The 26,055-nt window shown below is 34.2% G+C and overlaps 1 protein-coding gene across 2 annotated transcripts in view; it reads right to left on the reverse strand.

Annotated features, from left to right (window-relative positions):
• The window catches only part of LOC136039085 (transmembrane 9 superfamily member 3-like), a 93,494-nt gene that overhangs the window by 13,728 nt on the left and 53,711 nt on the right, over positions 1-26,055 (reverse strand). For both annotated transcript variants that reach the window (XM_065722572.1, XM_065722577.1), the window contains exons 5-9: positions 18,453-18,685; positions 15,794-15,925; positions 10,774-10,940; positions 7,220-7,445; positions 5,676-5,884 (exon numbers count right to left, since the gene is read on the reverse strand). In XM_065722572.1, the coding sequence (XP_065578644.1) occupies positions 5,676-5,884; positions 7,220-7,445; positions 10,774-10,940; positions 15,794-15,925; positions 18,453-18,685 (967 nt within the window). The remainder of the gene's footprint in view (positions 1-5,675; positions 5,885-7,219; positions 7,446-10,773; positions 10,941-15,793; positions 15,926-18,452; positions 18,686-26,055) is intronic.

Consider the following 26,055-nt stretch of genomic DNA (forward strand, 5'->3'; position numbering starts at 1 on the left):
AAAATGGAATTTTAGTTCTAAACGAACTTTAAACGTTTTTAGAGTTTTTAAAATATTTGTATGCTCACAAATTTTTTGTTGTTGTTCTCATTTGTAATGCGAGTTTTTTGCTAAACCATGAGATTTTCATGAATGTCGTCCAATTTTTTTTTATATCTAATAGTTGCATTTTTGCATGCCAAGAAAAAACTAATAATTTAATTTTTTTTCAAAATAAAATTGGCTGGCAGATATAGGTCTATCGAGTCCTCGAACCATGCATGATCTCTAATCCAAAATGTTAGACGTCGCGAAAACAGCCCAGTAAAAGGAGTCAATTCAAAAAATAGTAGAAATTGTACTAATAATAATAATAATAATAATAATTTATTTATAACCCACAAAGTACATTAAACTGTGGAGTAAACACACAAAAAAAGAAAAAACAAGACAAAAAACATAACAACTTAAATAACATAGCAGCATAACAACATACAACATAAGTAAATTACCTCAGTCAAAAAATGGCCAAAGAGGGTCAAAAACACCAATCATTTGCCGAGTTTTAAGACAAATATCTTTAGATAAATATTTCAGTCGCGAGGGCGCATCAACGATGTCAAATTTAGAAACGACTGTATGATTCCGATACCACCGAGGGAGACGCAGCAAATACTTGCAATACTTAAAATATCCTGAACGTATTTTCTTTGTATCCTTCTTGCAAAAGAGGAAAGCAAAACCAGAAAGATAAAAAACAGCAGGGGCACAAAAACTAGAATAAAGACGGCATAGTCCTTTTCGGTTATACCGACCACGATTTGGTGAAATTTTCGCGTATCCAACCCGCATACTTTTCAGCACGCTGGACGTAATAGCGGAGCAAGTAGACGAAAATGACGTGGAAAAAGAGAGACCCAACCATTTAATACTTGCTGAACATGGTATAGTTGAAGAACCTAAGCAAAGAGGTGATGCTGGTGGAGGACACCCAAAACACAAAAACTCACATTTGGAGGCATTAACTGAAAGGCCTACTGTGGATAGTGCGGCTGAAAGCCGGTAAAAGTTGGTAATTAGACTAAGTTTTGTTCGGCTAAGAAGCAGAACATCATCAGCATATGCAACGTGACTAATGCCTAAATTATCATTGTAAAAAATTGACGGTTGAAGACGTTGGAGACACGAAGCTAAAACACATTTAAATATGCTCGGGGATAACAAGGCACCTTGCCTAACGCCTTTTTTAACAGGAATATACTCCCCTACAGTGCCATTCCACTTCACCCTAACTGAAGAATTAGCATACCAATACTTAAGCACGGAAATAATAGAAAGGTTAACACCTGAGGCTGCTAGAGAAAACAAAGCATTTGAATGAATTACATTGTCAAAAGCACTAGATATATCAACAGTCAGACAATACAGGGAACTTTTTTGAGCAACAGCTTGTTTCATTAGCTGACCCACAATATGGTGAGCTTAAACGCAGCCCATACCTTTTCTAAAACCAAACTGGAAGGGTGTAAAATTGCACTTGGAGTTAATGGCCGGTAGCAGTACATATTCAAATAGCTTACTAACAAGACACAGTGATAGGACGGTAATTAGAGCAAGCCTTGGGATCCTTACCCCTCTTGACTATGGGAGATATACAACCGGACAAAAAACTATCTGACACAACGGACTGTGCCAAACACATCTGAAACAATAACTGCAAATGCTTCAACAGTTCAGGATCATAAGCAAAAAACTTGAAGCAAAGACCATCACTATCGACAGACTCAGACTTATTCACTTGCTTAAGAGCTCGGAGTATAACACCAGATTCCACCGACAACACTTGAGATTGGTTGATACGAATTGGGAGGATTGAGTTGACAAGCTTTGTAAAATGATTTTGGATTACTATTAAATGAAAGCAAAATATTTTTATAATGAGAAACGAAGTCACATGGCCGAAGAGACGAATTAATTGGAGGTGAACACTTTGCACTGTTTATAACCCGATCCCAGGATATCTTATCACAAGGACCATCCCAGGCATTCAGTGTCGCGCTCTACGTAGGGAATATTTGTACTCACGTTTGGTTTTCTGTTTTATTTGATGTACTGAACCAGAAGAAGGACGATCACAGGCTATCCACATATAAGAACTTTTATTAAAGCTTATATAAAAACCCACACAATTGAGGAACGAACAAATTTGACACTCTGTTGATCCCTTTTCTTCCACCATTAACCATTAGACTTACTGTGTTTTGGTATAAACTAGGCTAATAAAACCCTATTTTCTTAAGAACTAATTGAATTTTGACCTTTAAATTAAAGAACTTCAATACACATGAAGTTTGTGACAAACAATGAAATTAGAGATCATGTCAAGACATAAAATCATGACCTTGACTTGAAATAAAAAGGATTATTTTGGGAAGTGGACTTATCAACTACTTTTCTGAAATTACCCAAAAGATCCGACATATAACCACGCATTGAGTACACTTTTCTTCTGGCTGTGAAGGCATCTGCAACAGCATCAGAACTACAATCACCACAGAGTTAAGCTAAAAACAAAGTCGAAACGCAATCGAAATTAATTGGATCTATTGAAAATTATTTCAATAAGCTACAGCCAAAATTGAAGTTTTCAAAATTGTAAAAAAAAAAAAAAAATTTTGTAAGATGTGACTTCCCACCCTCTCAACAAAGTAGTTTTTGAACTAGGCCATTTTGATCGTGACCCACTTGCTCTACCCACCTCACCAATAAGGCATATCTTATATAGGGACAACTTAAGGTGAGCGAGACATACTGTCCTTTTTCCTAAATTAAATATAAAAAAACAAGTTTTTTTTTTAACTGAAAGTGAGGAGCGACAAAACGAACAGAAATTACTTCGTATATGAAAGGAACTGCTTCCTCATCAGCGCCCCGCTCTTTACACTAAAGTTTTTTTACTGATTTAAAAAGAAGAATTGAGAGAAAGAGTCAAACTTTAGCGTAAAGAGCGGGGCGTTGATCAGGAAGCAGCCCCTTTCATATACGAAGTAATTTCTGTTCCTTTTAAGTTTTAATGTCGCTCCTTTTGGTTACTTAAAAAGACAACTAGAACTTTTAATTTTCTACGAATGTTTTTATTAGTAAAAGATATAAGTAACTTATAAATTAGCTTACGTAACGAACTTTTGTATTCTCATGTTCTTGAGGGGATTAACCACCCCTCAAATATGAGGGGATTCACCACCTCGTCAGTACCTCGCTCTTTATACTAAAGCTTAAATTTTGTCCCATTTCATTAAGAATGACACCTGAATCACAAAAGGCGTAGAATAAATAGTTGAAATTACTAAGAAATACTTTAGCGTAAAGAGCGAGGTATTGGGAGGGGGTGAGCCCCTCATATGCGTAATAATTTCTGTTCGTTTCAAGTTTTAATGCTGTTCCTTACTTCCAGTTGAAAAAACTTTTTCATATTTATTCTGTTCGTTGTTTTTTTTTTAATGATGCTAGAAAATCCTCCGCTCCCTTCATGGAAATTTTCTTCCCCCATGACAAATTACTCGATGGAAAGTTCCCCCAACATATCCTCCTCTTCTCAACCCCTCCCCTAACCAAAAAAATCCCCCTGAAAACGTCTGTACACTTCTCAATAGCCATTACTATATGTAAGCACTGGTCAAAGTTTGTAACTTGTAGCCCATCCCACGGGGACTGTGGGGGAGTAAGTCGTCCCCAAAGACATAGTTATAAGGTTTTTTGACAACGTTGAATAAAATGGCTTTCTCAGAATTTTTATCCGTTGACTTTGGGGAAATAATTAGCGTAGTGTCCTCCAATTTTTTTGGTCACTTAAAAAGGGCACTATAACTTTTCATTTCCGTTAGAATGAGCCCTCTCGCAACATTTTAGGACCACTGGGTCGATATGATCACCCCTGGGAAAAAAAAAAACAAACAAAAAAGCAAACAAATAAACACGTATCCGTGATCTGCCTTCTGGCAAAAAATACAAAATTCCACATTTTTGTAGATAGGAGCTTGAAATTTCTACAAAAGGGTTCTCTGATAGGCTGAATCTGATGGTGTGATTTTCGTTAAGATTCTATGACTTTTAGGGGTGTTCCCCCCTGTTTTCTAAACTAAGGCAAATTTTCTCAGGCTCGTAACTTTTGATGGGTATAACTAAACTTGATGAAACTTATATATTTAAAATCAGCATTAAAATGCGATTCTTTTGATGTAGCTATTGGTATACATTTTTGTAGAGTTTTGGTTACTATTGAGCCGGGTCGCTCCTTACTACAGTTCGTTACCACGAACTGTTTGATTTATTAGGAAAAAAGGACCATTACTCAAGTCGGTCGGGGCTTATCATTCCAGTTATGTTTACTGTTTGATTCCGGATGCAGTGTCTTGAATTGGGCTAGAATGTCAAGTTCACAATGCTGACCAAAATGCGACAAAAAAACAAAACAAAAAAACAAAGAAAAAAAACCCAAAAAGAATCTTTTCCAATTTAATGTCATTCCACAAATATAGACATTCTTAAAAATAACTTACCCTTTTTACTTTATATGGAGTATATTCTTTTGACACAACATCCTAAAACATCCTACAGCGTAAAAGTTTAACAACGACTATTATTTTATTTATATGTTTATTACTAAGATTTTATGCAGAGATTCTAGATGGTGTTTATAATTTTGATCAAATCGAGTTTCCAATCTTACTCAACCGCCTTTGCTTCTGCTAAATATATAAAAAGCGAATAAAAAGTCTAAAATCAGACTAACCATCCATGTCATGATTCCAAAGAAAGATGATAAGAAGAATTAAGAAAATAGGTCCAAAGACAGTAGAATTAACAGAAGAACAATATACCCCAGTTATTTCAGCAATATTATCAGGACAGCGCCTCCCACACCGAGCTTGGGCCAGTCCCCAGCTCTGAAAATGCATATTAAGGACGTCAACTGGTTTGATTAGATCGGCATTAGTGGTTGCTTCAAATTTGACACGAGCTGTTTGTCAGAAATTTCGCCCCCAAATACAAACTGAATTCAACCTACAAGCATATAGCTTTCTACCGACAAAAAATTGGAACAAGGCTCAATATTTGTAATTATGTATTATAGTATTTTCAAATGTATCTTTAAGAAATGAATGTTTAATTGTTCTTAAAAATGCTTTTCATTGCATACATGTCTATTTATATATGTTTTTATTCGTTTTATACCTAGAATAATGTAATTATAGGAAATTAGATTTTCCTCATATAGCGTCCAGACAACTTTGGATTTGTCAAAGAATAATCTTGGATTTACGGTAGTTATATAAACGCTTCGATTACTTTGCGAACACACCACTCGATGCATCTTTAATGGTTTTTCAGGATACTCTACTCTTTTCCTTCATCAATTCCATTTTGAGTCCTTAAAGGGACACTTAAAGTAACACATTGTTACTTATTATTTGCCAGTACAAAGTGAGTACAAACATTTCGAAAGCTACTTTGCCTACATACTTGTCTCATTCCTAAAAGTGCATAGCTTACAATTTTATATATATATATATATATATATATATATATATATATATATATATATATATATATATATATATATATATATATATATAATTAATGCTCGCAGAAGAAATGAAGATTATGGTTGTTTTAAAGTGCTGAACCAGACTTACATTTCAATGAAAATAGATCCAAAAGGAAGAATGCCCCCAAGGGCAATAATAACTTCTGGTTCCATAAACCACTTCTTCTCAGGTATAGGACGAGGAACTGCGTTGACACGACATGGAGCATTGGGTCTTCCAGATACATTTCGACCAATTAAAGTGCCCAACAAAGTCATCGGAAATAAAATGAACAGACCAATAGCAACCATGTATAACTATAATGAAAATACATCATATTGCTTGGCTTGGCTATATTAATCCAAGCATTGATTAGCAAGAGAGGAAATAAGAGTAAAAAGTAAAAGTAAGTAAAAAATAAAAAGTAAGAAGTAAGAGTAAAAAAACTAAAAGAAAAGAAAAGAGCAAAATAATTCCTGTGCATTGGAGGTCACAATGTAAAGAAAGAATGACCAGATTTTGAAGTATAAATGGGTGACAAGAATAGCACTCCGATTTGCAATATAAATAATAATAACAAAATTTACTGATAGTTCATTCTGAAAGCTATCATGGAAAGTTCATATTTATATGTAAGTTACAGTTTATGAGCCATTGTTTTACATAGGGTTACAACCTAAATACGGGACATGCAACTTGAAGTTTATATCTTTCTAGTCTTAAACTAAACCTAATGAATATTCAATACAAAATTATGATTCGATCCCACTTTCAAGGGCTAAAAAAAAAAAAAAAACTAAGATAGTTGGATCATATTTTCTAGACGAAGGATGATAGTTTGCCAAAAGTCCTGCTTTCTAACAATCCAGCTAGGACCAAACAAAAAGTAAAAAGTCCCATAATGGGACAGGAAGAATCTATGTAGAATTTATATTAAAGTATATATGAAATCCATGGAAAGGAGTAAAGAGCAAGTCTCTGAACAGAGGTCGTGAAACAGGAGCATGCGGATCTGTGCTCACCTAAGAAGGCTTGGTACTACAACGAGTTGTGCGTAATAGCAGTAGTAGTACTACTAATGGCACGGAGCTAAAGAGTAGAGAAACAAGGTAATTTGACCAAGTGCTCTCACTCAGACTATGTAATTAACAGCAACAGCAAAAGCAAAAAAAAAACCAGGAATAAGAAAAGAAACAGCTTCATTCTTGAGCAATTTATTCCCTTAGTTTTTAAGGCATTAAAGCTTTACCACTTTTCCATTCCTCTTCTTTTTTTTGTAACTGTAAAACGACTAAAAGAATCTGGCAAATAAAAAAGTCACTGGAGGACAACAAAGAACGATTTTATTCAACACTTCACACATTGTCAAGTTTGATCTCGTAAAGCAGGCTTTTAGGTGAGTTTTTTTTTTTTTTTTTTTTTTTTTTTTTTTTTTTTTTTTTTTTTTTTTTTTTTTTTTTTTTTTTTTTTTTTACAATCAATTCACTTTTTACTCTTGTATATGACTTATATCTTGGAATGTTTTTTCATTCTGTCGGTCCTCCTTGACCTCCCTCTTTTTTCCATAAATCTCTATGTTCGATTGCATTATTACATTTCCCCCCCTTAATTTATATTCACATCTTCTACAGTAGAACAGAAAAAAAACTTACAATCGATTTGAAGTGAAGCATTCTAGTGGCATGATAATAAATGGCAAAAAAATTAACGAAGAACACCGCAGTTCCAATTAATACTGGTAGCAGCATAACCGTAACTAAATACTGGCGCATCCATTTTTTGCCACCCATACGGGAATAAAGACTTCCTCCAGCATACCCACTTACTGGCGACGCCAAGGCGTAGACAAGTAGAGCAGTTGAAAGTAATGATCCTCGCCTAGAAAGAAACAAGATGCTAAGTATGAACACACCTGACTGGGGCTTCAGCGTTAAATTATTTCAAGGCCCAAACATCTGAATGCTAATCTCCTAAATTGTTCCAGTGTATGGGTATTATGCGAAAAAAAGAACAATTTAATTGCCGCAAAGTTCAGGATTAACAAACACTTGTACTAGGGTATTTTTCTTTAGTTTCCGATTCTTTTCATAGCTTTACCAGCTTTTACTTAAGCATAGCATTGGTAAACAACGAAAACTTTAGTATAGGATTGGTTAACTAAGACCTGTTTTTCAGATTTAAAAATTAAATAAACTAATGTAATAAGATAGATACCCTAAAGAAACGAATGCACGTTTAATTTTTGATGATGCAACCAATTGAGGGGGTTAGGATGAGAAATACACTGGCAGAATTCTTTCGCTCAATATCACCAAATCTGACAAATTTAGTAGAGGTCACGATGAGCCCATTCCGACAACAAGATCAATAATGGGACAATAGAGCAGAGCTTATGGCCTTCTATTCTGTAGAAAAGAACACAAAATCAATTATTGTTATATACAAACAATTTGAAATTTTACTTTCATTTACCTAGGTTGATATTTCCAAAATATTCCTTTAGAACTTCAACTAAGTTAAAAATTCGAAACCGCTTCAATGATAATTAACCTTATTTAACGTGCATCAATTCTACAGACCAATACAACAACAACAAAATTAAAGAGCAAGGGAAATAGGAATAATATCAGGGTCTCCTGACATTTGTCCAATGAGCCCCTCGCCCCAAACCATATATACAGATAAAGAATGACCTAAAACAATGTCGTTTTCCTTGATTTGACACAATTTCAATTTCATCTTCATTACAAGGACCTAAATTGAAATCGATTATTTAATAATAACCATTTGCTTTTTAATTAATGTACCTTCTTTTTGTTTTTAATGCAAAGACGTAAATATACTCTTTTCTTGGTTTAAAATCGTAATCGACTGAATGACAAATTCTACCTTGAATATTCATCATATTTTACTGCACATTCTTTGACACAAAGCGTCATATTTTTAGGCAGCAATGGATGATTCACAGCCTCAATCAACGAAGATTATATATATATATATATATATATATATATATATATATATATATATATATATATATATATATATATATATATATATATATATATATATAAAATATAACATATATATTATATATGTATATAACATATATATATATATATATATATATATATAGGTAACATATATATAACATATACATATATGTTACCTCTGAAATCTGAAATATATGTTAAGTCTGAAATCTGGTTAATGTTGACATTCACCGGTGAATGTTCAAAATTCCCTTTTTTCTGCTTGGATTCAATTAGCTTTATGGGTAAGCTTTTCAGTCTTATGCAAGATATGATAGTAAAAGTTAAGTTAGATTATGTTAGTTCAGGTTAGGTTAAGTTAGATTAGGTTAATTTTGGTTCTAAATATCAGAAATGGGTTAAAAACCTAGATTAAGTTAACCTCCCCTCACCTCACTAAACCTAATATAATCTAATCTAAACCTGTCATCATTAAACTTTGTATTAAATTGAAAAATTTGACTGGCAACGGAGACTAAATCCAAGGAGAAAAAAAGGTATTTCGGATATTCACCGGTGAATGTCGACATTCACCAATTTGCGGAAATTCACGCTAATATACATATATATAGATCAATTTTCAGCATTCTAATCATTGGATTTCAGCGAAAGGGTAAAGTGAAACCATATTAACAGACATTTTTTTTGCCAATTTTTAAGTTATCGTGCTTTTTTGTATTTTTTTTTTGCTTCTATTGTTTTTTATGGCTCTAAAATTCGAATTCAGCTCTTCGGGGCTTGCGAAAATATTAAAAAATAAATAAATGTCTTATCTTAAAATTCAGCTTACCTGATGGATAATGCTTCAAAATCGACAACTTTGACCCTTGTACGTATAAAAAAAAAAAAAAAAAAAAAAAAAAAAAAAAAAAAAAAAAAAACGAGGAATAGAGAAGAGAAAAGAAGATAAAACTTTATTTTCGTCACAAGTTGTCTAAACTGGAAACTATACTGCGAAGAAGCAGTTTCCATACTATAGCACTTAGAAATGCTAATTCTAGAAGCGCATTCATTTCTGGTTGACCCTCCCCCTCCATGGGGCAAACTAAAAATGCGTAAAGTGGGCAGGGATTTGAAGCCGAAGGAAAAGTTGGGGTTGTACAATATGAATGAAATTATATTTTAAATACTAATTACAGTCATCACTGGTAATTTCTGTATAGTAGGAAGTCAAAAGATAATTACAATACTCAGGCTTCCATTAATGCTAATATCCAAGATGATTCACTTTCACTTTCGAGACAAAATTTGAACCGGCGAATCAGAGCGATTAGTTAAATATTACGAAAGGTAGGCAGTGCAACGTCCGATTTTGCTTACAAGTAACAATACCTATATAGCGAAGCGTATTAGTCTATGAGCCCCGCGGGCAGCAGGGCGAGGTCTGATTGGTTATGCCTTGTTTGTTATGGTCATGATCTTTCATCATTGCAACCCTATTTTCCCCAGAAATTGTGGTTAGTCAAGGGCGAGCTTCTGTGGTGTTAAAAGTTCGAAAGGAGGATATTTTAGTTTCTGATGATTGCATATTGTTTTTATGTCATTGTTCATTCATATTGCCCAACCCCAACATTTCTCTCAGCTTCAAAACCCTGCCCACTTTACGCATTTTTAGTTTCGTTGAAGGGGGATTTTAGAAAGCTAAAAAATGGGCGCGCTTCTGTAATAATGACAAAGAAACAATATGGGATCATGAGAATCTTGCTATATGCAGTAATACGCATTTTCGAAACCTTGTGGCGAAACTAAAGTTTACCGAAAAAAAAGAGCTATCTTTTGAAAGCAAATTGACTTAACTATAGCATTTGAACGATACATTTGAAGTATATTACACTAAAAGATTAATTTCATACTCAGGAATTACGCACTTCCCAAAACCAAATCTTTTTCACTATATTATACTACACCTAAAATGCCTGGCGTTGTGAAATTTGTAATAAAGTGTTTGCATTTCTCCTCTTATACTTTTACTTTACACTCCTACCCATGAGTTATCTTCAAAATGTACTTTGGCCGTAAGCAATCCGGCTAAGCATTGACGTGTCCGTTTGCTTGCCATCTCCAAGAGATAGTTTTAGTTTAAAGAACATACTAAGTAGCGTTAATTTGTTTGTAACAATATAGTCAAAATTTTCTTAATAATGGCTTTGCTATAAAAATAAAAATGAACTTACTCTGTGTAAAGTTCTCCAAGAATGGCAAAAATTATAACGCAAAATACAACTGTAGTTATATGGAGCCCGCATCCTATTAATGCAGAGAAAAAGGTAGCATGTTGAGCTGGTCTAAATACCTCACCATGGACTTGTTTCCAGCCATATTCATCACCTAAATCGTGATCCTGAAACAAATCGAAAGAGTCAGTTCCACCTATTTTATTAGCCAAGGAATAATTGTATATAACTCGTGTAAATTTTTTCTAAAAAACAGCACTATAGTTTTTTTTTCTGAAAATAGGAATGCTACAAAAAACCGATATAGATTGGCCAGACCCCTTAGCATTTTCATGAATTGTCTGCTGACTGAAATTAGAGACCCCTAAGCACTAATATTTGGAAAAGATAGCATTGAGGTAGTTAAAGGAATTGTCATCTAAAGGGATTGAGTAACTTCAATTTTCTGGACAGCTGATAACTGTGACCAGAAGCCGAAACGCAAACAAGAAAGTATTGCGTTGAAAAGGGACATGAATGCACATTCAAATGGTAGTACCAGGGGCCCAAACTTCGCTCGTCGAAAAGAAAGACAATTTTTTCAATCGCTTTCGCAAAGCAACCTTCATTTTATTTTATTCGGAAAATCTTTCGTCAATCAAATGTCGCAATTTAAATTTTAAAAAGCACATTAGGCCTACAAATTAATTTAGTTGTCGATTATATATAATAATTTATTGGTATAAATATGCAAAAAGTTTGGCGGATAAAACAAAATACTACTAAAGTCTTGTTTTGTGAAAGAGATTAAAAACACGCCTTTCTTTTCAAGAAGCAAAAGGTCAGTCTCCTAGCACTATCTTATAGCATGTAAAATAAAGTCACACAGCATTGAAACTAGATTCAAAATTAGGAACAACGTATGTAATACAAAATTGAAGGAAGAAAAGGGTATATATCACAACAACCACAAAACAAGGCGGAACCACGATAAGGGTTCAGTCCTTGTTCAATATTTCATCCATCTATCCATTCCTGAATTCTTATATAATTGAAGCATACATCATGCCCATTCAAGAAAACTGCAGAGGAATATACCGCCGTTTCAAGTTTAAATGCGCATATTAAAGATACTCAATGCGTAGTTAGCTAGCTGTTTTCCTAAAACACAACATCAGATTTCTATATCCCCTTGGGTCCAACGTACCCCCCCCTCCATGTAAAATTGTGTAAAAGAAAAGAGTGTATTCCGAAATATTCTGTTTATATTCCAAACATGTATGGTGCAGAACCATTTATGCTGAATTCAAATATATAAAGTTCATTGATTTTAATGTTGCACATTAAACGCTATCAGCCATTGAGAATAGGGCGATTCTCTTTGGCGTATGACTCTTTGACGTATGTAGCGAGGGGGTACGCCTCTCCCCCAATGTTTTCAGCCATTTTGATATACATTTAAGTCGGTAAAATAGTGGCACGAAGCGCCACTACTTTACTTTTTTTTTTTTTTTTTTTTTTTTTTTTACCAGGACAAATGGGCTGTTGAAAATATCTCACGTAAAATCAATGAAAGAAGATCAGATGGTAATGAACAAAAATGGAGTAATTTTAATATCAACGTCACCCAAATCAGTCGGTTAAAATGACCAGCTGGTCATTAAAATCCACCCCCCTGAACATTTTCGCTAGCGACACCTCATATTGGTACCACACCAAGTCCATGAGAAGTAATTACTCGTATTTCTTTAGCCCCAACGTATTATCTCTGTGAACTTCAATCATAGGCCATCTCTTCAACAGCTGCCACTAAATTCATATTTTTAAAATAATGTTCTTTTGCCTTTATCTTAATCTACTATTATAGCTCAACCCCTAAAAAAAAAAAAAAAAAATACAGATAAAAATGTAAAGATATACACCACAGGATATTCCACAACATACTTTCCGCCTGTATTTAGGAATGCTGGTAGAATATTCCAAAATACCTTTTTTTCTTCATTATTATTATTTGTCATACTTTTTTTTCTGGCTGATCAATTTTGCAAGTTTAGGAAGTTTTCAGTACCAAATTTTACCGCGGGCGGATTATCGGGGGGGGGGAGGTCCAAACAGAAATACGCCAACCACCATATCTCCTAGGCATCGCGATCGCGATGATAACAACTAAGACTTTTACTCAAGGTACAAGAATTTCATTCAGGGACGTTCCGTAAGTAGTTTCTAGCATAGAAAGAACATGGATAGCAAGACGTATCTACCGTATTCAGAATATATAGTTTAAAATACCGGCAAAGTATTTGCCTTTAAATAGAATATAGATTGCAGCAATAGATCTCCAATAAGTAATATATTCCTAAGTGTTGCCTCTATTCTGCTTACCCAGGTGCCTTCTCACTGCATGTGCCTTGTTATTGTAACATCCTACGATGCTGACAGATTTACATCAGGTCGTAGAGGACGTGTTGTTTAACAATCATGTAGCGAAAAATTCACTCGACTTACTAAGAAACTTTTAATTTGCCTTACTCTAGAAAACTACGTAAATGTAAAGGACTTTGAAAATTTTCAGGATTTTAGCATTCTTTTTTTAAACCAGGGCAGTCTCTCCAGGAAAAAATAAAAACCATCACGGCTTATAGCAGTATATGGTGAGAGCATATAAAGCTGGAGTTTTCCTTTAAACCGTAAAAGCGCTCCCCTAGCCAATTTTCAGGATCATGACAATTTTCTGGAATGAAATGAACAATAACATACGTATTTTGTTCTCAATTCCTATTGTTCGAGCAGGTAGGCCAAGAGAAATCTTTTCAGCAAAACAAAGTTTTGCTAGAAAAGCCCCTTATTCTTTTCAGTCATTAACATTTTTTCTTTATAGCTGATGATTTTAATGACATTTATGCAGTCGTCAAGTTACACTACAGAAATATAAAGGAATTCAACCAAACCACGACAAGATTTTTTTACTCAAATATTACTGAATGTTTTAACTTCTATTTCAGATATTTTTCAGACACTATTATCAACTTATATCTAATTAAATAAAAAAAAACAAGTTTTTTTCACCTGAGAGTAAGGAGCGACATTAAAACTTAAAAGGAACAGAAATTATTCCGTATATGAAAGGGGTTGTTCCCTCCTCGACACCTCGCTTTTACGCTTAAGTCTGACTCTTTCTCAAAATTCTACTTTTTAAAATAATAAAAAACTTTAGCGTAAAGAGCGAGGCGTCGAGGAGGAGACAACCCCTTTCATATACGGAATAATTTCTATTCGTTTAAAATTTTAATGTCGCTCCTTACTTTTAGTTAAGAAAACGTGTTTTTTTTATTTAATTTCTGAAAGATTTTGAATTAATACATGTTTTGATTTTGACTCACCGTACATGAATAATTAAAACAAAATTTACATATTAATTTTTTTGGCTAAATGGCTTTCTCATAGTTTTGATCGGACGATTTTGAAAAAAGGGGTGAGGGAGGAGTCCTAGCTGCCCTCCAATTTTTGGTTACTTAAAAATTCAACTAGATTTTTTTTATTATTTCTTTTTTTACGAACGTTTTTGTTAGTAATAAACATACATACCTTACGAAATAACTTATATAACGAACTTCTATATTTGTGTATCTTTATTGCGTACATGAGTGGGTTTGCCCCCTCGTCAATACCTCACTCTTTACACTAAAGCTTAAATTTTGTCCCAAATCTTTAAGAATGACCCTGAATCACAAAGGCCGTAGAATAAATAGTTGAAATTACTAAAAATACTTTAGCGTAAAGAGCAAGGTATTGTGGATGAGACGAATCCCCTTATATACGTTATAATTTCTGTTCGTTTTAAGTTTTAATGCTGCTCCATGCTTTTAGTTGAAAAAACTTTTTTTATTTATTTTCTCTTTTTTTGTTTAAATAATGCTAGAAAATCCTGCACCACCCTCATGGAAATTCTCTTCCCTCCATGACAAATTCCTCCATGGAAAGATCCTCCCAAGTTAGGTTTTTCGACTATGCTGAACAAAATAGCTATCTCAAAATCTTGATCTGGGGACTTTAGGAAACAATGAGAATGGGAGGGGGACTAAGTACCCTCTAATTTTTGGTCACTTAAAAAGGGCAATATAACTTTTAATTTCCATTAGAATGAGCCCTCTCGCGATATTCTAGGACGACTGGGTCGATACGATCACAACATTTTTTGTAGATAGGAGCTTGAAACTTCTACAGTGATGTTCTCTGATACGCTGAATCTGATGGTATTATTTTTGTTAAGATTCGTATGACTTTTAGGGGGTGTTTCCCCCTATTTTCTAAAATAAGGCAAAATTTTTCAGGCTTGTAATTTTTTATGGGTACGACTAAACTTGATGAAACTTACATATTTAAAATCAGCATTAAAATGCGATTCTTTTGATGTAACTATTGTTATTAAAATTCAGTTTTTTAGAGTTTCGGTTACTATTGAGCCAGGTCGCTCCTTACTACAGTTCGTTACCACGAACTGTTTGATACGCACGCTTAAACTAGCTGCTATTTAATGTTTTTCATGTTTCCCTAATAATTAACCTTGAAGCTCTTCAAGCCAGTGAAAAAGAGGAAAGCTAATTTACAGTCTGTGTCAAGACTCGACATGATACCAAATTATTCTTAAGTTCACCCAGTTACGCTGCATTTAAACTTTCTTTTATATATCCAATGGCTGACAATGGTACGTCTAACGCTATAATTTGCAACTAACATTACCCTTAATCAAAAGCATAATCAGAGGAAAGGGGAGAGGTTAGAAGAAAACAGAGTAAGAACTCTACCGAAAGGAGCCAAAAAATTAGCTCTGGATATGGCGTAGTAGACAAGGAGCCTCCGATACTACGCTGGCCTCGATTGCATTAACGAAGTCCCGAGGTACCAGATCAGGACAAGCCAGAACCACTCGGTCATTCATGGTAAATGTTCGATAGATAAAAGCTTTTCTTCTATAGATTCCTCAGTAATAACCTATGCGATCAAGCGACAAAAAAAATATTAGTATAAAGGAAAATCTTACGAGATCTTCAGATTCTTCGTCTCTTGCATACCGAGCATAGTCTTTGTGAAGAGTTCTTAGAAGAATCATCGATACAAGTCCAACTAAGAAAAGCACCATCATAAAACTATTGAATATGCTAAACCAGTGAATCTGAAATAATACACACTAAGTAAGAAATTATGCAAAATCAATTTTGATTAGATTAGTCATAAATTTATGAAATATTAAAAGTGACAGCTTTTCGTTAGACCGTACATTATGAAAAAGTTTGGAAATCAATAGTAAAGTTTTTATTACACAATCAGTCGCTGATAGACACAAAATCAAACTGTTTTATTAGGGCCCGGCCGATATGGATTTCTGGGGTTCGATACCGATATATCGGTATCGTACTCATACAACACCAACCAATTCCCCTCCAGAAAGATCAACCCTTACCTAAAGCTTATACCATGCATTCTCTGCCGATATTCATACTCGCATATTTCTCCCTGGTCTATTACACACCAAAGAACAGCCTCAATAATTCACTGTGGATTCCAAATAAGGCAAAAAATATCTATTTAGAAAAACAATTAAATCAAATAAAGTTCTAGTGTGGACAGTAAAACTATTTTAAGCCAGTTTAGCTACATAAACGGAAATGCGTGAAAACCTGATTGAGAGAAGTGTAAGATGTTTATTGAAGTTGATTATTCGAAATCCAAATTTCTATAAAGGGAATATATATTTTAGTCATTCACATATTTATGTGAAAGTCCTACATTACATTCATATGGTCTCTTACTATCAAATCAATGCCAGATACAGGGATGCAGCTAGGGTTTTAAGTTTGGAGGAGGGATTTAAAGAATGTGTCGAAAAAATCGTCCAGTATGCCGACAAGTGTGGACACATAAGCTAAATTTCCAAGCTATCAGCACGCGGCCCCGACAGCATAGAACTTCCCTTCCTACTCCTAACCTTACAACACACCCTCCCTCCTCCACTTGGCTGCACCTCTGACTGGATATCGCAGTTTTAATCAATAAAAAATAAAATATATCCTGTCATGGTTTTAATATTTGATCTTTTACCCACGCAAGTGAACATTCATTATATAGAAATGTATGGTTTACTGCATTTTTTTTGTCGTTTTGGTAAAAGCTGTACGTTTTCGAGCTCAACATACATTTTGAACATGGGTGCACCAGGTGCGTATTGACAATTGACTTCATTTGACTCACCTCTGCTAGTCTCTACCATGGTCAGACTTACATGTCAGATAACAGAGAATAAAGTTGATTTCGTTGTGACATAAAGAATATGCTATGTTCTAAGACTATCTCTCAGAATGTGTCATATTTGTTTCTTTTTGGAAACAAAATTCCTCTTAATACATAAATTTTTCAAAACTTTGAGGCATGGATAGCCCCAGCACTCAATCAATGGCGAAAAAGTAAAACCAAATTATCACTCCCACAACACTCTCGAAACCGACCAAAGCTTGCTCAACACTTCAAGTTTAGCATTGTAAATCCAGCATTCTTTGGTGAGCTAAGGGTTTCCCTGTTGGCCAAGGGAACATGGATGTAGATGAACAGAACCAAGAAGATATGATTTACAAACATTAGGCAAAACTCAAGAGTGTTTGAAAATATCTCAGTTCCCCATTTTGCCCAAAAGTCCAGTGGATATTGCCCATCATGAGTGAACTCTATGGTACCTTCATCTCTTGAAAAAGGCCCCCATTTCACTTAGACAGAGCGTCGTATTCTTTCGAAACTTTTCAATTCCGTTGCTTTGCCACAATATCTGTACATTGCACCTTTCTTGCAGTTAATTTACAAATTCAGATGAGTCAAAACTTGGTTCAGTTTCCTTTCGTTTCATGGAATATTTTTTACGTTTCCCCACATGGACCTGCCATTCGTATCTTATAAGAAAATTTAATATTGTTGACTCTATTACTGCAATGAAAATACAGTTTCAACATAAAATTCCCGTTTATCAAGATAGAAACATTTTCGGACTTCGGTGCTGACACAGTAAACTGTTGAAGTGATGTTTAATTTTGGTCTTTAATGTTTAATTCTTTTTTTTATCATTGCTCCGATTTTTTTTTTTGTATGACGGGTTTTCAAATAAATAAACACAATGCACTATTTCCTGTTTGATATTTTTGTTGTCAAATGGTAACATCTTAGTAAAAAAATAAATAAAAAACTTCCAAAAGTTGACAAGACCCAACAACTTCTAACTCACTTGGGTTCTTTCCATTTTACATCGGATTAATATACCAGCTTTAGTAATTTGTTTAAATTTAAAGGATTCTTAGATACAGAAAACTCTTAACGTTCCATTGGTCCATATGAAATATTAACAAACAAGACATTTCAGAGCAGGGACGTATCCAGGATTTTTGCTCGGGCAGGGGGGGGGGAGAGTAAAAGAATGAAGATGAAGCGGTTCACCTTCCGCGATGGTTTCATGAACGTTTTTGCCTTCATTTTAAGAGAATTTGACGAGGTAATAAAATAGCTTGAGTGGGGGGGGGGGGTCTGATCAAGCGCTCTTTCCTAAACACAGCTCCGATTTCGAATGAACAGAGAAAAAATAAAAATATAACAAATGATATCATCTCTTTCTATAGGCTGTAATATGTAACTGGAAAAAGAAATTATGAAAATATTCTTACTCTATGCTGGAAGAAAGTTGGGTCCAAATATTTTTCAAAGCGGTCTTCAAATTTCATAGAAGACAGCTTCCACTGAACCTCGTAAGTAAAGCTAATTCTAGCCCCTGCTTCTATTTTTACTTTATTCTCAGATGTTAAGTTGACGTCAACAATCCGGTTTCCAGAATAACCCATATCAAACTTTTTATGAGACCAAACATAGAATTCACCATTGTCTTGTTCACCAACGACACCTGCGGAGAGGATAGTGTTACAGCGAGTAATAACAAAAAAAAAAACAAAAAAAAACAAAAAACAACAGAACATTCAAATTAGATCTCTTCAATGAGGATATGGCATATGACTTGGGACGAAACTGCATTAGAAATTTAAATAAAATTACGGAAAAAAAAACACGTTTCAGGACTCTCCCAAAATCTTAAATCCAGTGTTTGCACAAGTTTACTGAAGAGAGGAACCTATCAATTCAGGGGGTGTGGTATGACCCCCCCCCCATGCATAGGCAGGAGTTTTATCGTTGTTTATTTTGAGAGTAATTTTTTTGTCCAGTAAAAACTGTACAGCGTATTCAGCAAATTTACGATATAAATTAAAAAAAAATAATACATCCCTCGTTAGAAATTAAATAATGCTAGAGCTTAAAGATGCCAAAAAGAGTTTCGTTACTTTTTGTTAGGTTGATGTTAGCTTGTAATTGTTCTCAATGTTACTTTGTAAGAAGGTGTGGTTACAAGGATTCAGAAGGAAACTTACAAGGACAAAGAGAGCTGCTTAACAGAGCGTTGACCCATAATTTGTAGATCATCCTCTAGGCATACTTCAACTTTACACATAAAAAACATTAAAAAATTAAAACTGATTTCAACAATAAAATTTCTCTGTTTATTTCTTTTCGTCTTAGTTGATTAACACTCTTTAAGTTTAATCAATACTTAAATTTACACAAAAGTTGCTCCTAAAGCCTAGACCATTGAAAAACAAGTATTTTGCATCAGATATTTATTTTTATTGGTATTTAGGAAAGAACAAACGAAAGTGAGCCTATTTTGTCTGTATTTGTTTCGGTTATCTGCATCAGTATGATAAGGTTCCTAGATAATTTGATCTTCTCTATCAATTTTGCTTTTGATAAACCAGGTCTGTTGAATAATTTTGATTTTCTCTGTCATTTTTCACTTTACCATCTACCAACTTTAACTGTTGAAGCGGCCTTGATTTCATGACCTTTGAGTACTGTTCTTATCAGGGACCTTTTCAACCTCTTTTAAATCTGTTTTTCACAATTTATAAAATGCTATTATTATTTCCGCTGCAACGCTGTATGTATTCTTGCAAAAGATAATTTGGATTCCTGGCTTTTGAAACTTTTCAGTTTTCTCCCGTTTTGCTCTCTTTACACCATTATGCTTTTTAACGTTTTTACCTATTACTAACTGTTAAAGCGGCTTGACATGTTATCCTTATATATCGGCACATGTTGTCATTGTAACTAACATCATCATATCGAACAGTTCGTGGTAAGGAAATATATTAAGGAGCGACCTGTCAAAATAGTAACCGAAACTCTAAAAAAAGGAATTTTGATACGAATAGCTACATCAAAAAAATCGGTTTTTAATGCTCATTTTAAATAAATAAGTTTCATCAAGTTTAGTTTTACCCATCAAAAGTAGAGAGCCTGCGACAATTTGCCTTAATTTAGAAAATAGGGGGAAACACCCCCTAAAACTCATAGAATCGAAAATCACACCATCAGATTCAGCGTATCCGAGAACCCCACTGCAGAGGTTTCAAGCTTATTATCTACAAAAATATGGAATTTTGTTGTTTTTTTTTTGCCAGAAGAGAGATCACGGATGCATGTTTTTATTTTATTTATTTTTTTCAAGGGCTGATCGTATCGACCCTGTGGTCCTAGAATGTAGTGAGAGGGCTGATTCTAACGGAAATTAAAAGTTCTATTGCCCTTTACAAGTGACCAAAAAAATTAGAGGGCACCTAGGCCACCTCCCACGCTCATTTTTCCAAAAATCACCAGATCAAAATTTTTAGATAGCCGTTTTGTTCAACATAGTTGAAAAACCTATTAACTATGTCTTTGGGGACGACTTAATCCCCCACTGTCCCCGGAGGGGACTGCAAATTACAAACTTTGACCATTGTTTACACATAGTAATGGTTATTGGGAAGTCTATAGACGTTTTCAGGGGACTTTTTCGCGATGGGGTGGGTCGGGGGAGGGGGTTACGCGGAAAGATCTTTCAATGGAAGATTTATCATGAGAGAAGAGAATTTCCATGGAGGGGGCGCAGGATTTCCGAGCATTTCTTAAAAAAAAAACAATGATAAAATAAATAATTATTTTCTCAACTGGAAGCAAGGAGCAGCATTAAAACTTAAAAAGAACAAAAAATATTACGAATATAAGTAATAAAATAAAATGCTCTTTATGCTTAAGTATTTTTTAGCAATTTCAGCTATTTAATTTTCTACGGCCTTTGTGATTTAGGAGTCATTCTTAAAGAATTGAGACGAAATTCAAGTTTTAATGTAAAGAGCCAGGTATTGACGAGGGGTAGAACCTCCTCATATACGCAATCTATATATATAAAAATAAGCTTTTTTGTGTAATGACGTCATGTTTATCGACTGTCGACTGACGTCATGTTTGTTTGTCGACTGACGTCATGTTTGTCGACTGTATATGGCGTCATTAAGAAGAAACAGCCGAGGAAGCTGCTCAAACAGCTAATGCCAAAAGGCTTGCGGCTAATAGAGAAAGTAAGAAAAGAAAGCGTGCCGAGGAATCACAACAACAGCGTGAAAACAGGCTTGCGGCTAATAGAGAAAGTATGAAAAGAAAGCGTGCCGAGGAATCACAACAACAGCGTGAAAACAGGCTTGCGTCTCAAAGAGAAATCACCAAAAGAAAGCGTGCCGAGGAATCACAAGAGCAACCTGAAACAACCTGGAAAGCGAGAGTCAAAACGTATCAAAACTGAAAATGATAGCGATGATGATTGGGTTTGGGATTTTGACTAAGACAACAGCTTTTACATCCTGGACAATCGCCGGTTCATAGACATGATATTACAGCCCGTGTCTTCCGGCAAAAGTTGCTCTCCTTCATCTCCTACAGAGTTATGGGAGAAATACAAATCGCAAATGGCCGAGAATATACTCCACCGAATACGGCTAGAAAGGTCAGATATGACCATGGAATTTACAACAGAAATTTATAACTGCACTTTAGTTATGATTTAAGATTAGTGCTTATCTATTGCAAACAAACTTCTCAAGCATTTGGGAATGCCTTCACCTAATCGTACTGCTTCTATTTCTACATGTGTAGAATGGGATCGCGAACAAAGTTACAACACAATTGATCTATTGTCGTATGTTACAGACGGGGACACAAGGAATATAAATGACGACCGGGACACTCAAAGAGAACTTACAGACCGGGACACCGGGACACAAATGACAAGCGGGACACAGGGAATATAAATGACGACCGGGACACTCAAAGAGAAATACAGACCGAGACACCGGGACACAAATGACGACCGGGACACAGGGAATATAAATGACGACGGGGACACAGGGACACAACTACAATGGGGACGCCGCAAGGGCACATGGGGGATATATAAATGACGATGGGGACACAGGGATTATTCTATTAGCAATTACCATCAACAAAGCCCAAGGGCAATCATTAGAAAAACTTTCTATTAGAAAACTTTCATTAGAAAAATGCGGTATAGATCTGAATACGGATTGTTTTCCCATTGACAATTGTATGTTGCATGTTCAAGAGTCGGTAAACCTGACAATCCATTTATATGAACAGACAATGGGACAGCGAAGAATATTGTATATTTGCAAGTTTTACGTAGTTAAAAACATGTATATATATATATATATATATATATATATATATATATATATATATATATATATATATATATATATATACTAGCTGTTGGGGTGGCGCTTCGCGCCACCCCAACACCTAGTTGGTGGGGGCGCTTCGCGCCCCCCCAAGCCCCCCCGCGCGCGTAAGTCGTTACGCGCCATAATAGTTACGCGCCATTGTAGTTGTGTCCCTATGTCCCACCTGTGAATATAGATAGATATATATATATATGGTTTTAACTACGTAAAACTTGCGAATATACAACATTCTTTGCTGTCCCATTGTCTTTGCATATAAATAGATTGTCAGGTTTACCGACTCTTGAACATGCAACATATAATGGTCCATGGGAAAACAATCTGTATTCAGATCTATACCTCATGATTCTAATGATTGCCCTTGAGCTTTGTTGATGGTGATTGCTAATCGACCATTCCCTGTCCCGGTGTCCCGGTCGTCATTTACATCCCCCTGTTTCCTCCGGTGTCCCCGTTGTAGTTGTGTCCCTGTGTCCCGGTCGTCATTTATATTCCCTGTGTCCCGGTCGTCATTTGTATCCCGGTGTCCCGGTCTGTATATACATTCGTTTTTTAGTTTTGTTTTTCTCCTTTATTTTTTTCCTTTTTTTTCTTTTTTAGCTTATTTAGATTTTTAGATTTTTTAGTTTTTTTATTAGTTTTTAGTTTTTTTTTCTTTTTAGTTTTTTTGTCCCGGTCGTCATTTATATCCCCCTGTTTCCCCCGGTGTCCCCGTTGTAGTTGTGTCCCTGTGTCCCGGTCGTCATTTATATTCCCTGTGTCCCGGTCGTCATTTGTATCCCGGTGTACCGGTCTGTATATACATTCGTTTTTTAGTTTTGTTTTTCTCCTTTATTTTTTTCCTTTTTTTTTCTTTTTTAGTTTATTTAGATTTTTAGATTTTTTAGTTTTTTTATTAGTTTTTAGTTTTTTTTTCTTTTTTGTTTTTTTGTAGTTTTTACCTTCTTTTTAGTTTTGTTAATTTTTTTTTTACTTATGTCCTGGTCGTCATTTATACTCCCTATGTCCCGGTGCTTTGTTGATTGCTAATCGAACATTCCTTTTGTCCTGGTCGCTTTCTCTTTGAGTGTCGTCATTTATTTTTTTCTTTTTTAGTTCTTTTAGTTTTTACCTTTTTTAGTTTTTTTTAGTTTTTTAGATGAAATTTTTTTTTAGTTTTTTCCTTTTTTTCTTTTTAGTTTTTATTGGTTTTTACCTTTATGTTAGCTTATTTTTCAGTTTTTTCCTTTTTTTTTAGTTTTTTTTTATTTTTTATTTTTTTAGTTTTTTACCTTTTTTTAGTTTTTTTAGTTTTTTTAGTTTTTTTAGTTTTTTAGCTTTTTTACTTTTTTTATTAGTTTTTAGTTTTTTTGTAGTTTTTGCCTTTTTTTAGTTTTTTCAGTTTTTTTTTAGTTTTTTATTGGTTTTTACCTTTATTTTAGCTTATTTTTCAGTTTTTTCCTTTTTTTTAGTTTTTAGTTTTTTTAGTTTTTTACCTTTTTTTTAGTTTTTTTAGTTTTTTTAGTTTTTTAGCTTTTTTATTTTTTTTATTAGTTTTTAGTTTTTTTTGTAGTTTTTGCCTTTTTTTTAGTTTTTTTAGTTTTTTAGCTTTTTTATTAGTTTTTAGTTTTTTTGTAGTTTTTGCCTTTTTTTAGTTTGACAACTTATTTTTATATATATAGATAGTTTTTTTTTTTTACTTATGTCCTGGTCGTCATTTATACTCCCTGTGTCCCGGTGCTTTGTTGATTGCTAATCGAACATTCCTTTTGTCCTGGTCGCTTTCTCTTTGAGTGTCGTCATTTATTAGTTTTTTCCTTTTTTTCTTTTTAGTTTTTTATTGGTTTTTACCTTTATTTTAGCTTATTTTTCAGTTTTTTCCTTTTTTTATTTTTTTTTTATTTTTTATTTTTTAGTTTTTTTAGTTTTTTAGCTTTTTTACTTTTTTTATTAGTTTTTAGTTTTTTTTTGTAGTTTTTGCCTTTTTTTAGTTTTTTCAGTTTTTTTTTTAGTTTTTTATTGGTTTTTACCTTTATAGTTTTTTTTAGTTTTTTAGCTTTTTTATTTTTTTTATTAGTTTTTAGTTTTTTTTGTAGTTTTTGCCTTTTTTTAGTTTTTTCAGTTTTGACGTCACCTGATCCAGTTTTTTCAGGTGACGTCACCTGACCCATCCACACATCCACAGACAGACAACTTATTTTTATATATATAGATAGATAGATATATATATATATATATATATATATATATATATATATATATATATATATATATATATATATATATATATATATATATATATATATATATATATATATATATATATATATATATATATATATATATATATATATATATATATATATATATATATATATATATATATATATATTCACAGGTGGGATACAGGGACACAACTACAATGGCGCGTAACTAATATGGCGCGCAACGACTTACGCGCGCGGGGGGGCTTGGGGGCGCGAAGCGTCCCCACCAACTAGATGTTGGTGTGACGCAAAGCGCCACACCAACACCTAGTATTATATCATTTATATATCCCCCTTGTCCCCCCCCGGTGTCCCCGTTGTAGTTGTGTTCCTGTGTCCCGGTCGTCATTTATATTCCCTGTGTCCCGGTCGTCATTTGTGTCCCGGTTTGTAATTTTTCTTTACAGTATATATATATATATATATATATATATATATATATATATATATATATATATATATATATATATATATATATATATATATAAAGTCAATAATGCCAATAAATTATAATGCCAATTATCAAGATTAATGCCTACTTCTACTCCTAGAGCCCTACTTCTACAGTAGGCTCTATCATACAACCCTACTCTAGAAGTTTCAAGGTCCTATCTGCAAAAATGTGGAACTTCGAATTTTTTACCACATCAAATCGGAACAGTTGTTCTAGAAGATTGGGAGAGGCATCATCTGAGCAATCATTAAAAGTTCTATTGACCTTTTTAAGTATCCAAGAAAACTGGAGAGAAACTAGCCCCCCCCCCTCCACAATCTTTTCCCCAGTCATTCAATCAAAATTTTAAGATCCATTTTTCAGCAGTTGAAAGGCCCAACAGCTATGTCTTTGGGATTACATGACACCCTTGAGCCCCCGGGGATGCACATAAAGCCTTTTGATGAATTTAAGATACCAATCAACATTCTCCAAAGTTTCATCTTAGTCCTCTTGGCGTTTTCGAATGCACCCAGAATTAAAACTCTACCATTTTCCTGATAAATCTGACAAAGGACAAACTGCATAATTTACAATATTTCCCTCGGGGCTGTGGGTGGCATAGCATCCTTGGAGGCATAGCTATTTTACTTTTTGATTATTTTGAACGAAACGACAATTAAATTTTTTGACCACTGTTAAGAAGAGGGGTACATTAAAAAGATAAGAATCGGGGAGAGGGGGCTAGTTGCCCTCCAATTTCGCTTCAATTCCTTCTCACATGAATTGAAGGTTCCAACTTAATACCATCAGGTATTTCTTAGATATTGCTGATATCCCCTTTTCACAACCAGCAAGAACAAAGTGTGTTTGGCATCCCTCTCAACATTTCCTTAGGTTCCACCTTAATACTTTAAGCTTTATTAGAGATCAAGGATAAAATAATTATCGTAAGTTTTCTTAATAA

This window comes from Artemia franciscana, chromosome 2 (genome assembly GCF_032884065.1).
Source record: "Artemia franciscana chromosome 2, ASM3288406v1, whole genome shotgun sequence".
Classification (NCBI taxonomy): Eukaryota; Metazoa; Arthropoda; class Branchiopoda; order Anostraca; family Artemiidae; genus Artemia; species Artemia franciscana.